Below are 14,130 nucleotides of genomic sequence, written 5' to 3' on the forward strand. Positions count from 1 at the left end.
GGTGCAGGGCCCAAGGACTTGGGCCATCCTCCACTGTCTTCCTGGGCCATAGTGAAGAGCTGGCCTGAAAGAGGAGCAACCAGGACAGAATCTGGCCCCCCGACCAGGACCAGAACCTGGTGTGCCGGCGCCGCAAGGCGGAGGATTAGCCTAGTGAGCCGCAGCGCTGGCCGATAATAGATTTTTTTAAGATTTGTTTATTTATTTATTTGAAAGGCAAGAGTTACAGAGAGAGAGGCAGAGGTGGAGGGAGGGAAGGAGAGGGAGAGGGAGAGGGAGAGGGAGAGGGAGAGGGAGAGGGAGAGGGAGAGGGAGAGGGAGAGGGAGAGGGAGGGAGAGAGAAATACTGCAAAACACTAAAACACTGCAATGGGCTGATTCACTCCCAAAGCTTGCCTGGTCTGAGACTAGGCCAAGCCAAAGCTGGGAGCTAGGAACTCAATCCAGGTCTCCCATGTGGGTGGCAGGAAACTGAAGCTGAAAGCAAAGCCAGGACTTGAATCTATGATCAGAAAAGCACTTTACTGATTAAAAAAATTTTTTTTATTTGAAAGGCAGAGTTAAAGAGAGAGAGACAGAGACAGACAGATAGCAGAGAGAGATAGGTGCTAGTTTACCACTCTAATGGCTATACTGGTCAAGCCAAAGCCAGGAGGAGCCAGGATCCAGGAGCTTTTTTCTGGGTCTCTCGCATGGGTGTTGGGGCCCAAGTACTTTGGCCAGTCTCTGCTGCTTTCCCAGGTGCACTAGCAGGGAGCTGGATCAGAAGCGGAGCAGCAGGGACTCAAACTAGCACCCATACGGGATGCCAGCACTGCAGGCAGTGGCTTAACCTGCTACCTCACGGTACTGGCCCCTAAATTTTTAAAATTAACTAATAGTTAGTTTATTTATTTGAAAGTCAAAGAGAGAGAAACAAAATGTGAACATTTGAGGATTGAACCAGTGGATGGATAATCTTTCTCTGCCTTTCCTTTCTCTCTGTAGCTCTGCCTTTCCAATAAATAAATAAATCTTTTTAAAAAACCTATTATCATACATATAAGAGAAAGTAAACTTAATATTCTCTCTCTCTCTCTCTCTCTCCCTCTCTCTCTCTCTCTCTCTCTCTCTCTCACACACACACACACACACACAAAGAGAGAGAGAGAGAGAAGAGAATTTCCCATCTGCTGGGATTCACTCCCCAAATGTCCACAATAGCTAGAGCTGGTCTGGCCAAAGCCAAGAACTAGGAACTCAACCTGGTTTCCCATGTCAGTGGTAGGGAGCCAAATATCTGAGCCACTGCTGCCTCCAGGGTGAGCATTAGCAGAAGGCTGGAACTGGAAGCAGAGTCAGGACTTGAACCCAGACATTCCAATATGGTATGTAGGTGTCCCAAGAGACATTTTAACCATTTTGCCAAATGCCTGTTCCATGTTACTTTTGAAATTTCTATTTATTTTACTGTTGAATATTTTCCTATATCCTCACAGGTACTTCCTTGTGGATCAACTTCCTGTCTATCCCCACTACCCATTTATCCACAAAGCAAAAGGTTTTCATTCTTTTCTAACAACATAACAAGTATTCTATAGGTTAACCTCAATGTGTGTCTGTGGAAAATCGTTTAAATTTTTGTCTCTCGGTTTTTGTATTAGTAAAATAAGAATAATAGTTCTCAAAACAGTATACAAATTAGGATTAAGTACTCTGAAATTATAATTAGCCTATTTCATCAAATCTAAGATGCCATTATTTTCTGTACCAGCAAGAAAAAGAAAGAAACACTTGCAATTACAGTTTAAGATGTCATCAATTGTAAGAAGTGTCATGATTTCAAAGATGTTAATTGGTGAATGAATGTGAGCCTCAGAATGGATGAACTAGAGCTGTTACAGGCAGATCACCTAATAACTGAACTGACTTCAATTACATCTTCTTTTCTATGATTGATACTAATTTAAAGTTCTGACTCCTAACTGCCCACTTGTGTTTTTGGCTGTAATGAATATTTCAGTTGATTATTGTTATTAGTAAATCCATTTCTCACATAGGCATGAGATACTAACAAAAGATAGAACACAAAATCAGTGCCTTCCCACTTATGTACACAGTGGAATGGAGGTCACAGGTGCTCCCACATCCCTTATTAAACATTCGTTGGGAATCTATATCCAGCAGGCACTTGACTGTAACTGGGGACACGAAAATGATGAAGATTTTGTAAAACTCATAACTGCTGAGCAGCTGTAATCAGAATTAAAGAATACAGAATTTGTTATCAGGTAGATAGCAAGGTGGGAGTGGGTGAGTAAAGGGGGGCATTCTTTTTTAAAATTAAAAATCAAACAATACCAACGCATGTATAAAAATAGAAGGTTTCATCTCCACCCTATCTCTTATCCTTACTCCCATCCATGAGACAAACACCACTATCAGGATAATGTGGGCCTTTCCAGAATTTTCTCTCTATATATAAAGATAAAGCCATGTATACATGACTACATATAGCACAGGTACAAGAGCGCCTTAACAAAAATGACTGCTCTTTTCTTTAACAACATATCTTAGCCATGTGTTGATATCAGCATCCACAGATCTCTCATTTTTATTAATTGCTACATTATTTGGGAATGCATGGATATAAATACATTTTTAAAAATTTATTTATTTGAAAGGCAGAGTTACAGAGAGGGAGAGGGAGAGGGAGAGGGAGAGGGAGAATCTCCCATCTTCTGGTTCACTCCCTAAATAGCCACAATGAGCAGGGCTGGGCCAGACTAAAGCCAGGAGCCAGGAGTTTCATCTAGGTCTCCCACATGGGTGCAGGGGCCCAAGCACTTGGGCCATCTTCTGCTGCTTTCCCAGGCGCATTAATAGGGAGCTGGATCAGAAGTGGAACAGCTGGAACTTGAACCGGCACCCACATGGGATGTCAGCTTTACCAGTTGGACCACAGTGATGCCCCATATAACCACATTTTAAAAACAGCCTTATTATGATGTAACTGACATACAGCCAATTATAAATATTTAAAGTATACAATTTGATACATTTTAGTATATTTATATTAGACACTTGTGAAATCACCCCCTAAGTCAAGAAAGTAAATATATACCATATGTATCATCTTCTTTCAAAGTTTTTTTAAAAATTTTTAGATTATTTACTTATTTATTATTTATTTGAAAGGCAGAGAGACAGACAAAGAGACAGACAGAGGTCTCTCATACACTGGTTTACTCCCGAAATGACTGCAAATATCAGGCTGGACACGCCAAAGCCAGGAGCCTGGAATTCACTCCAAGTCTCTCATGTAGATGGTAGGGACCCAAGTACTTGAACCATCACTGCTGCCTCCCAAGGTGCGTTATTAGCAGGAAGCTAGAATGAGGAGCTGAGCTGGGATTTGAACCGAGGTGGGCTGAAATGGGATTCAGGTGTCCCAAGCAGCATCTTCACCACTAGACCAAACACCTGCCCCTCTATCACCTTCTAAAGTGTTCTTTTGCCCCCTTGAAGTCCCTCCTTCTCACTTCTCCCCCTTTCACTCATCGTCCACCCCCACCAATAACCACTGATCTGCCCTCTGTCTCTACAGTTTGCATTTTCCAGTTCAGCACAAGAAATTATACTGCATACAATAGTCTCCCCTTATACATGGAAGGGATGATCCAAGAACCTTCAGTGGGTTCCTAAAACCACACATGGTACTAAACCCTAGGTGTACTGTTTCTTCCTTTCTCACATACCTCTGGTAAGGTTTAATTTATAAATTATACACAGTAAGAGATTAACAACAACTAACAATGAGATAGAACAACTGAAATAATATATTGTAAGAAAACTTATTTAACTCATGAATTATTTATTTCTTGGATTTTCCATTTAATATTTTTGGACTGCAGTTGACCATGGGTTACTGAAATTACAGAGGGCACAACCGTGGCTCTTCTTTTTCTAGTCCCAGGCACTTCAGCAGCAGCAAGTATGGTGCAGACATGGCCAAGTCCAAGAACCACACCACATACAACCAGTCCTGAAAATGGCACAGAAATGGCATCAAGAAACTCTGATCACACAGATACAAATATCTTAAAGGGGTGGACCCCAAGTTCCTGCGGAACATGCATTTTTCCAAGAAGCATAACAAGAAGGACCTGAAGAAGCAGGCCAACAATGCCAAGGCTGTGAGTACACATGCAGAAGCTATCAAGGCTCTTGTCAAGACTAAGGAAGTTAAGCCCATAATCCCATGGGGTGTCAGCCAAAAGCTTGATCGACTTGATTACATCCCCCACCCCAAGCTTGGGAAGCATGCTAGTGCCCACATTGTTAGGGGTCTTAAGCTGTCCCAGCCAAAGACCAAGGCAAAGGCCAAGACCGAACCTCAAATCAAGGTCAAGGCCCAGGCTCAAGCTCAAATCAAGGGCAAGGGCAAGCCCAAGGCCAGGCCCCGGGCCCAGGCTGCACCTGCAGCCCCAGTTCTGGTTCAGGCTCCTCCCAAAGGTGCCCAGTCCCCCATGAAGGCTCCTTAGTAACAGGCTTTGCCTGTCAAATCAAGGGCAGAATAACTGGTGTGACCCCTGGGCTGCCGTCTGCATGGGAGTAGTGTCCTCCCGCACTGTTTATACAAATAAACCTGAGATGGGGAGAAAAAAAGAAAGAAGGCACAACAGTGAATAAAGGAGACTGTACTCTTTATTCCCAGCTCCTTTCACTCATAATTATTTTGAAATTCACTCAGGCTGTTGTGTATATCAATCGTAGGTATATGTTTAATATTGTAAGAAACTGACAAGCTGTATTCCAAAGTATTATATGATCTGATATTCTTGCTAGCACAGTGGGAAAGTTCTAGTTCTGGGCCAGTATTGTGGCGCAGTGAGTTACACTGCCACCTGCTACTCCGGCGTCTCAAATCAGAGTGCCACTTCAAGTTCCAGCTGCTCTTCTGATCCAGATCCCTGCTAACGTGCCTGGGAACATAGCAGAGGATGGCCCAAGTACTTGGGTCCCTGCCACCCATGTGGAAGACTGAGAAGAAGCTCGTGGCTCTTGGCTTTGGCCTGGAACAGGGTGTGAACCAGCGGATAGAAGATCTCTCTCTTTCCCTCCTTCTCTCCCTTTGCCTTTCAAATAAATAAATCCTTTTCTTAAAAAAGAAAATACTTTTATAGTTCCTCCATATCTTTGTAAATATTTTGAATTTTTTTGCTCTGTATTTTGAATATTTAGCTATTCTAATAAGTGTCAAGTGGTATTTCATTATGACTTTAATTTGCATTTCTCTAATAATTTAGGATGTTGAGCAACTTTCTGTGTGTTTATCATCTGTGTATCTTCTTTGGTGATGTGTCTGTTAAAACCCTTTGTTCATTTTTACCGGGTTATTTGTTTTCTCATTACTGCATTTTGAGAGCTTTTTCATATATTTTGATTATTAATCTTCTATCAGCAATAAAAGGGAACAAGCTACTGATACATGCAGCGACATGGATAAGTCTCAAAACAATTATGCTTGAGTGAAAGAGGCTAGACACAAAGAGAATACATATAGTATGATTGTCTTCCCATAAAATGTTGGAAAATGCAAATTAGTCCACAATGCAGTCTGTTCTTTCTCCATCCTTCCTTCTTTTCTGTTATTTTGCAGGTAAATTCTCCCTGACACCCCACCCTTCACCTTTTTCCTTCCCTGGAGGCTCCAGTTGAAGAAGAGGCATTGTACACTTTCTCCATGTTTCTGTAGTCTGGAGTACTCTGGAGTAGAGCTGGAAGGCACTGACAGACTGCCCTGGGGAGCAGGCGGCCCTTAGGTGGGGCTGGCTCTGCTCTTTGGTTTTGTTAAATGATGCTTTATTGAAATATTCTTCTTTGCTGTTCTCAACTAGCTGGACCTTCCACTACACCACTGGCGATGTCATCTGTGAAGGCGTGAGGGCGGCTCCAATTTGACGGGGTGGGTAGCGCTCAGGGAGCTCTACGTGACACAGCTGTCAGGCAATGTTAACAATCACATTGAAAGTGAAATTTCCCATGTGCTTAGTGTTTTTCTGTTTCTTTCCATCTGTGGTGGTTCCCTGAGGGCTTTGACGATCAGGGCAGAGGGAGAAGGTACCACTTCAACCTGGGCCAGCCTGTCCTGACAGGTCAGTTTCTCTATAATCTATAGATCTGTCCAGCCACCAGTTGCCTTGGTGATATCCTCATCAACTCTTTTGGAGACAGATCCAGGGGAAAATCGAGAAGCCAGGGCTTCCACCAGGGTGTACTTCAGGCATCTGATAACACTGGGTTGCACTTGCATGGCATACAGAGGCACTTTGTGTCAACTGAAACTTGGTGAAAGACAAATGAAGAAAAGTTGCACTTTGGCCTTCCCTGAGCTGAAAGTTGAAACACTGAGTCTGTCTTCGTTTTGAGATTTGTTAAGCCCTAGGCTAGGGTTTGCATGTCCCTTGCGTTTCAGATAGTTCTTTCGATTCAGCTTGGAACCCTGGACAATGGTGAGCCTCTGGTTTACCCAACTGCTGAGACCTCCACTGAGAACACTTATTTTTAATGGTCCTTTTGCAACCCCTGCCAGGGCGGCCTAATGCATATTAGTAATAAGTCTTACGATTTGGCAGCTGAGCTTCCCTCCCTGTACTGCTTCTGAGGGACAGAGGTTGGGTTAGGAGCCATTCTGAGGCACAACAGAAGCTGTAGTTCTTTCCTTGCTCACCAATCTTTTTCATGCTTATGGTTTTTGAGGGGTTGCTGTTGTTATAGTTTTACTTGCTTTTACAAATTCTTGTTCATTTTGTTGGAAGGAGAATCCTCTTTTCAGATCCATCCCATCTTCTTTTTTTAAAAAAAAAATATTTATTTATTTATTTGAGAGGAAGAGTTATAGACAGAGGGAGGGAGAGACACAGAGAGAGAGAGGAGTTCCATCCACTGGTTCACTCCCCAAATGGCTGCAACGGCTGGAGCTGAGCCGATCCGAAGCTAGGAGCCAGGAGCTTCTTCTGGGTCTCCGACATGGGTGTAGGGGCCCAAGCACTTGGGCCATCTTCCACCACTTTCCCAGGCTGTAAGGAAAGAGTCGGATCAAAAGAGGAGCAGCCAGGACATGAACCAGTGCCTATATGGCATGCTGGTGCTGTAGGCGGAGGCTTAACCTACTACACCACAGCACTGGCCCCCATCCTATCTTCTTTATCCAGAAGGTTCCAGCTTGCTTGTGAATCTAGAACTCCTTCATAGCAGTGATCACCTCCCAATCCTCACTTGAGTACTGCACAGAATCTAGCCAGTGATGGGCAAATATCAACATATAAAAATGCTGGGGATAAAAGACTCCATGTGCTATAATTCTAGATAATTCTCTTGTCACATTACCTATCCAATTTCTTTTTTTTTCCTTTTTTTTTTTTTAAGATTTATTTATTTATTTGAAAGTCAAAGTTACACAGAGAGGAGAGAGAGAGAGAGAGGCCTTCCATCTGCTGGTTCACTCCCCAATTGGTTGCAACAGCTAGAGCTGTGCCGATCCAAAGCCAAGAGCCAGGAGCTTCCTCCGGGTCTCCCACGTGGGTGCAGGGGCTGAAGGACTAGAGCCATCTTCTATTGCTTTCCCAGGCCATAACAGAGAGCTGGATTGGAAGTGGAGCAACCAGGACTCGAATCAGCGCCCATATGGGATGCTGGCACTGCAGGTGTCAGCTTTACCCACTACACCACAGCGCTGGCCCCGCCAGTTTCAAAATATGAAATCTCTATTCCAGTTGGACGGTCTACTTCATACACTTAAGAACATACTTTCTAGGGGCCGGTGCCTTGATGTACTAGGCTAATCCTCCGCCTGCGGCACCGGCATCCCATATGGGTGCTGGTTCTAGTCTCGGTTGCTCCTCTTCCAGTCCAGCTCTCTGCTGTGGCCTGGGAAAGCAGTGGAGGATGGCCTGGGTGCTTGGGCCCCTGCACCTGCATGGGAGACCAGGAAGAGGCACCTGGCTCCTGGTTTCAGATCAGCGCAGCGCCGGCCATAGCAGCCATTTGAGGGGTGAACCAACGGAAGGAAGACCTTTCTCTCTGTCTCTCTCTCACTCACTGTCTATAATTCTACCTGCCAAATAAATAAATGGAAAAAAATAAATGAATATACTTTCTGTATTTATTCCTAAATCAAGATCATTGTTTATGCTTCCATTTGTCTAAGACAAACAATCTTCACTATTCAAATACTCCTCATTCTTCAAAACTCAGGCTAAATCCTACCTGCTGTTCCCTCCTCGGCTTCTCATCGCAGGAACTTCTTATTCTGAATTCCTATGGTGTTCGCTGCCTTCACCACTTATTGTAACCTTGCATACTCTTCCATATTGTTAATTTATTCATGAGTATAGATCTCAATCTTCCATCTAATGATGATAATAAGAATGATGCCTTTTAGTGAGCACCTACTGCTATTGAGAGCCTTACTTGTGTCATCTTCTTTAATATTCACAAGAAACCCTTGAAGGAACTTGCTCAAGCTCACACAGTTGTAAAAGGATAAATATAGGATTTAAATTCAGACTTTTTGATTTTGAAGCTCACATTTAGCTACTATATTAACTTTTAGTCTAGTTGTAAACTTCTAGTAGATAGGAATTAGAGCTTATATTTCTCAATATGAACTTGCCTATTCAAAGATATTTATGGGATGCCCATTATATAGGAAATACAGCTATGAAACAGACATAAACTAAAGTCTTTACTGGAGAATCATACAGTCTAATAATGAAGACAAAACAGATATGTAAATAACTAAAGCATACATTAGAAAATGGTAATGATAAGATAGCAATTCTTATACAATATGTTGCTTTTCACCATGCATAAATATCTTATATCCTACATACATACTCATGTAATCCTCACAATACCCTATGAAGTCAATATTACTATTATCCAGTTTTACATAAGAGAAAGCTGAGCCACAGACAGATTAAGTAGCTTTCCAAGGTTAGCTCATTAAGTCTGTGCTTTCAGCATCCAGACCATACTGCTTCTCATGACAAATATCATCGTGGAGGTAGCCAAAGAAAATACTTATTGAGTAACTGTATTAAGGGACTGAGATTAAAGAAAGTGAGAATTCATGTACAGAACTTTGGACTTGAAGACGAACAGAACAAACCAGTTTTCAGTTTAACTTACAAGTATTCTAGGCAAAAAAAAAAAAAAAAAAAAAATCCCAGGCACCCCAACAAAAACAAGGTATGTGGGAGATGATGTGAAGCAACTACCTTCCTCGTCCTTTGGAGGAAATGAGTCTGTTACTCCAGCGGGCGTCTATCTTGGAAGAGAGTTCACTGCAGTATCCCACTGCAGGCTGAGTGCCCCCGTGGTAGGCATGCTGAGGAGGAGGACAGCTGTCTAGACTAGATCAGTTTTTCACAACTGCTAGGATATGCGAAGAGAGTGGGATAGGACAAGATGAGAAACTGTTGCTGTGCCGCTCTACGTCCACTCCGTTCAGATTCACTTTTGCCTTTTAAATATTGGGATTCTGGGGTGGCATTTGGCCTAGCAGTTGAGATGCTTGTTAGGACCTCAGCATCCCACACAATGTCTGAGTGTGAGTTCAATCCCAGGCTCTGGCTCCTGATTCCAACTTCCTGTTCACGCTGACCTTTGGAAGGCAGCAGTGATGGCTCAAGTGGTTGGGTTTCTGCCTCCCACTTGAGAAACCTGGATTGAGTTTCCAGCTCCTGGGGGTTCTCAGTTGCTATGAGCATTTGGCAAGTGAGCTAGAGGATAGGTGCTCTCTATCACTCTTTTTTTTTTTTTTTGACAGGCAGAGTAGATAGTGAGAGAGAGAGACAGAGAGAAAGGTCTTCCTTTTCGCCATCGGTTCACCCCCCAATGGCCACTGCGGCCGGCTCATCTTGCTGATCCGAAGCCAGGAGCCAGGTGCTTCTCCTGGTCTCCCATGCGGGTGCAGGGCCAAAGGACTTGTGCCATCCTCCACTGCCTTCCCGGGCCATAGCAGAGAGCTGGCCTGGAAGAGGGGCAACCGGGATAGAATCCGGCACCCCAGCCAGGACTAGAACCCGGTGTGGCGGCACCGCAAGGCGTAGGATTAGCCTGTTAAGCCACGGCGCCGGCCACTCTATCACTCTTTCTCTCTCTCTCTCTCAAATAAAGCCAAAGAAATTAATTAATAAAAATAAATAAATAAATATCGGGATTCCATGTAAAAATTTCATTTGAAAAAAAAGTTATGCTACCGAAGAAGAGTCTGAAAACCATTGAACTGGATCAAGGGTTCCCAGACCCAGCTGCTCAACAGGATTTACCCAAAGAACTCTTTCTAATTAAAAATCCCTGGAGGATACCTCATGCCCAGTGAAACAGTAACTCCTCAAGGCACTCTCATGCAGCCAGCCCAAAGCCAGCTCGCAGTGTCTGAGAAGCACTGGAGCAGATCACCCTTGCTTTCCTGGCAGACTGTGACAAAGTAGGCAAGAATCTCAGGCAGAAGAACAGTTGCAGCAAACAGAAAAAGAGAATGTCAACAACTAAATGAGTAGGGTCTAATAAAGAAAAAAACATTGGTAAATCGGGAGTAGGTCCAGGACCGGAAGTTTCTTTGGAGATTTAATTGCCTGGCAAAAGGCACATTTTATCTCACAGCTTATAATAATCATCTACATTTGTGACGGACTCAAAATAGTTTAATTCCACAGCTGTCCATAAAGTATAATATAAACCATGTATGAGCATATGACTTAAAAAATTTCTAATAGCCTCATTAAAAGAATTGAAAATAAAGACATGGAATTAATTTTATTAATACATTTTAACTCAACATATCCACAGTTTTGCTCAATTCAACATGCAATGCAATGTAAAAATTATTGAGATACTTGACTTTGTTTTGTACTAAGGCTGCAAAAACCTCCCAACATATTTGAATTCCAAGTAATCACATTTCAAGTGCTCAATAACCACATGTAGCTGGTGTCCACCTTCCTGCCCAGTGCAGGTCTAATTAGTAATAGATGAGGTATTTCTTTTTAAAACTGATATTTTGTTGCAATAAAAACAGAAAAAGGCCAAGAATCACTTTCCCAGCCTTAGAGATCTAGCTGCAGAGGCTCTTCTGATAGCCACTTTGCCTGCAGGCATCCCACCCAACTTTACATCTCTAGCCCTGACTGCTTTTCTCCCCCTTCTAGGTAGCAGTATCTGCGTTCTGCTCTCAAAGTCTACACAAAATGTCTAAAATGAAATTCACCATCTTTCTCCCAAAATCAAAAATAATTTGCCTCTTGACTTTCCAATTTCTATCAGTCACTTAAGGTCAAAACTCCAGAGTCAAGTTCTATTCATTCTTCCTTTCCAATCTCTTTCATACACTTGCCCTCTCCTGCCTCTAGATCTTCCAGGGTATGGGTACCAAATACATATACTGCATACACTGTCTGACGTCACTTCTCCCGGATGCCTCTATCATGCCTGCTCTTCAGCCATGACTTCAGAACCATGCACGGTCTGGCTCCCACCCCCATATCTGGCCTTTATCATTCCCACCTGAACTTTGACCAGTCTCCTAGGGGAGGTGTTTCTTTAGCTTGCTGTCTCCTAACCGGACCTTAAACTTTCTCATTTCTGTTTTATGACTTTCTACCCACCTAGAAAGCCTGCACTCTAGCCTTACCTATCCAAATCAAGATTCAACAAATATCTGAACAACAGACACTGTGCTAGGTCCTAGAGGCTGAATACGCAATACTTATCTCAGCCTCATCCACATTAAGAAATGTTCTTGCCTATGCCCTAGTGATTTTATATTACTGAGTTCTTCTTACAAGGCATGTGTAATTTATAACATGCACTGGGCCCTGCAAATTTGCTTTCTTTTAAAATTTCATTTATTTATTTTCATATTATTTGAAAGCCAGAGACACAGACAGATCCTTTCATCCACTGGTTCACTCCTCAACTATCTGTCATGGCCAGCGCTAGGCCAGGCTGAAGCCAAGAACCCAGAACTCAATCTGGTTTTCCTGTGTGGGGGCAAGGACCCAAGTACTTAAGCTCTCACCTGCAGCCTCTCAGGGTGTGCGTTAGCAAGAAGCTGGATTGGAAGCAGAGGAGCTTCAAACCAGGCACTCTACTATGGAATGCAGGCATCCCAAGTGGCATCTTAACTGCTGCACCAAACATGTCTCCCCCACCTCTCTACTGTTTTGTATTGCTACTTATCAACTCTTCCTATAAATACTTGTCTTCCCACACAGTGTGGATTTCCAGAAAGCATGAACACCACTGTGTTCTCCCTGGTGCTCAGAAACCAGGAGGTACTGCATACACATTTGCTGACAGACATGTATTCATAAACGAAGGGAGGAGAGCTCCACCTAGAAAAAGCTCCCCCAAGCCCGCATCCAGGAATACAATGGCAAATCAGGATCAGAGATAAGCAGAGAGGGCCTGCAAAAACCCCAAAGCTGCTAAAAACACTTGGGAAGTTCCACTCTTCCAATCCCATTTCCGAAGAAATGAAGAATCGGCAACACTTAAGTCAGCATTAGTTGTACTATAAGTTAGATTATCAGCTTTAAAAACTCTTTTCAGTACTAAATGAAAATAATACTACTGGTGATATTTAATAAACATACTTGTACATAATATCAGAGCTAAAAAGGAAACTCACCACATATTGTGTTCAAAAACTTTGGCTGGATCGGTTAAAATCCTTGACCCCAGAGGGGCTGTTGGGTGGGAACCACTTTGGCATCTGTGTGGCACTGTTCCTAGCTTCAGATAGAAGAGACGATTTCTCCAAATGACATTCATCCTAAACAATACCTGGAAAGTTACAATGATTAATTAGTCAACGTGGATTAAACAGTGTATTAGTTATCAAATGGTCAAAATTTGTTTCAAAAAGTTTAAAACCTGACAAAGGACACAAAAAATGAAAACATTTTAAAATGAAAGATGTGCACATGGCTTCTTTTCTGAAGTATTTCCAGGCCAACAGAAGAGAAAGGAACATTCAGGGTGGATGACATTGGCTGGCATTCTTTCTAAGCCACAGCCTTGACCAACTTTGCTGTGTGGATATTTGCTTATTTAATTTTTAGCACATGGTCAAAGCATGTAAGCCCAGAATGAGTTTCTTTTTTTCTTTTTTTCCTTTTTTTTTTTTTTGTAATTAAAGACAGTTTTTACAAAAGTAATCTTATTATTTTGTTTTCAGAATTCTAAGCAAACATATTTCTGGAGACTGTGACCACTATACCAAAAACTTATGTGTAACAGCAGAATAAAAAATTAAATCTATGAAATCTCATTCTTTATGATGAACTGAATAAGATAAGTAAGTCAAATACATACTATACCAGGATCCCAACAATTCTTAATTCTAGTATTCCTATGTATATATGGTTTTCTTTTCTTTCTCTTTTTCTTTTCTTTCTCTCTCTCTCTCTCTTCCTTCCTTCCTTCCTCTTTTTTTTTTTTTCTTCAAGATTTATTGGGGCCGGCACTGTGGCATAGCAGGTTAAACCTCTGCCTGCAGCAATGGCATCCCATATGGATGCCACGGTTCGAGTCCTAGCACCGCGGCTCAATAGGCTAATCCTCCGCCTGCAGCGCCGGCACACGGGGTTCTAGTCCCGGTCGGGGAGCCGTATTCTGTCCCGGTTGCCCCTCTTCCAGGCCAGCTCTCTGCTGTGGCCCGGGAGAGCAGTGGAGGATGGCCCAAGTTATTGGGCCCTGCACCCGCATGGGAGACCAGGAGAAGCACCTGGCTCCCGGCTTTGGATCAGCGCGGTGCGCCGGCTGCAGTGCGCCGGCTGCAGCGGCCATTGGAGGATGAACCAACGGTAAAGGAAGAACTTTCTGTCTCTCTCTCTCTGTCAAAAATAAAAAAAAAAAAAAAAGAAAAGAAAAAAGCTCCTGGCTCCTGGCTTCGGATCAGCCCAGCTCCAGCTATTGCAGTCATTTGGGGAGTGAACCAGTGAATGGAAGATCTCTCTTTCTATCTTTCCCTCTCTGTCTTAACGCTGTCTCTCAAATAAATAAATCTTATTAAAAAATGAAAAGGAAACAGCTGGAAAAATATTTATTTGAAAGTCACAGTTATAGACAGAGAGGGAA

General features: G+C 42.8%; 1 protein-coding gene and 1 pseudogene across 1 annotated transcript in view; one reads left to right on the forward strand and one right to left on the reverse strand.

Moving 5' to 3' along the window:
- METTL8 (methyltransferase 8, tRNA N3-cytidine) overlaps positions 1-14,130 on the reverse strand; it is a 122,610-nt gene that overhangs the window by 53,197 nt on the left and 55,283 nt on the right. Inside the window, exon 3 of the mRNA XM_062200370.1 lies at positions 12,680-12,834. Within this exon, the coding sequence (XP_062056354.1) occupies positions 12,680-12,822 (143 nt within the window). The 5' untranslated portion in view covers positions 12,823-12,834. The remainder of the gene's footprint in view (positions 1-12,679; positions 12,835-14,130) is intronic.
- LOC133766728 (large ribosomal subunit protein eL29-like) lies at positions 3,987-4,523 on the forward strand (annotated as a pseudogene).

The sequence above is a fragment of the Lepus europaeus genome, chromosome 1 (genome assembly GCF_033115175.1).
Source record: "Lepus europaeus isolate LE1 chromosome 1, mLepTim1.pri, whole genome shotgun sequence".
Classification (NCBI taxonomy): domain Eukaryota; kingdom Metazoa; phylum Chordata; class Mammalia; order Lagomorpha; family Leporidae; genus Lepus; species Lepus europaeus.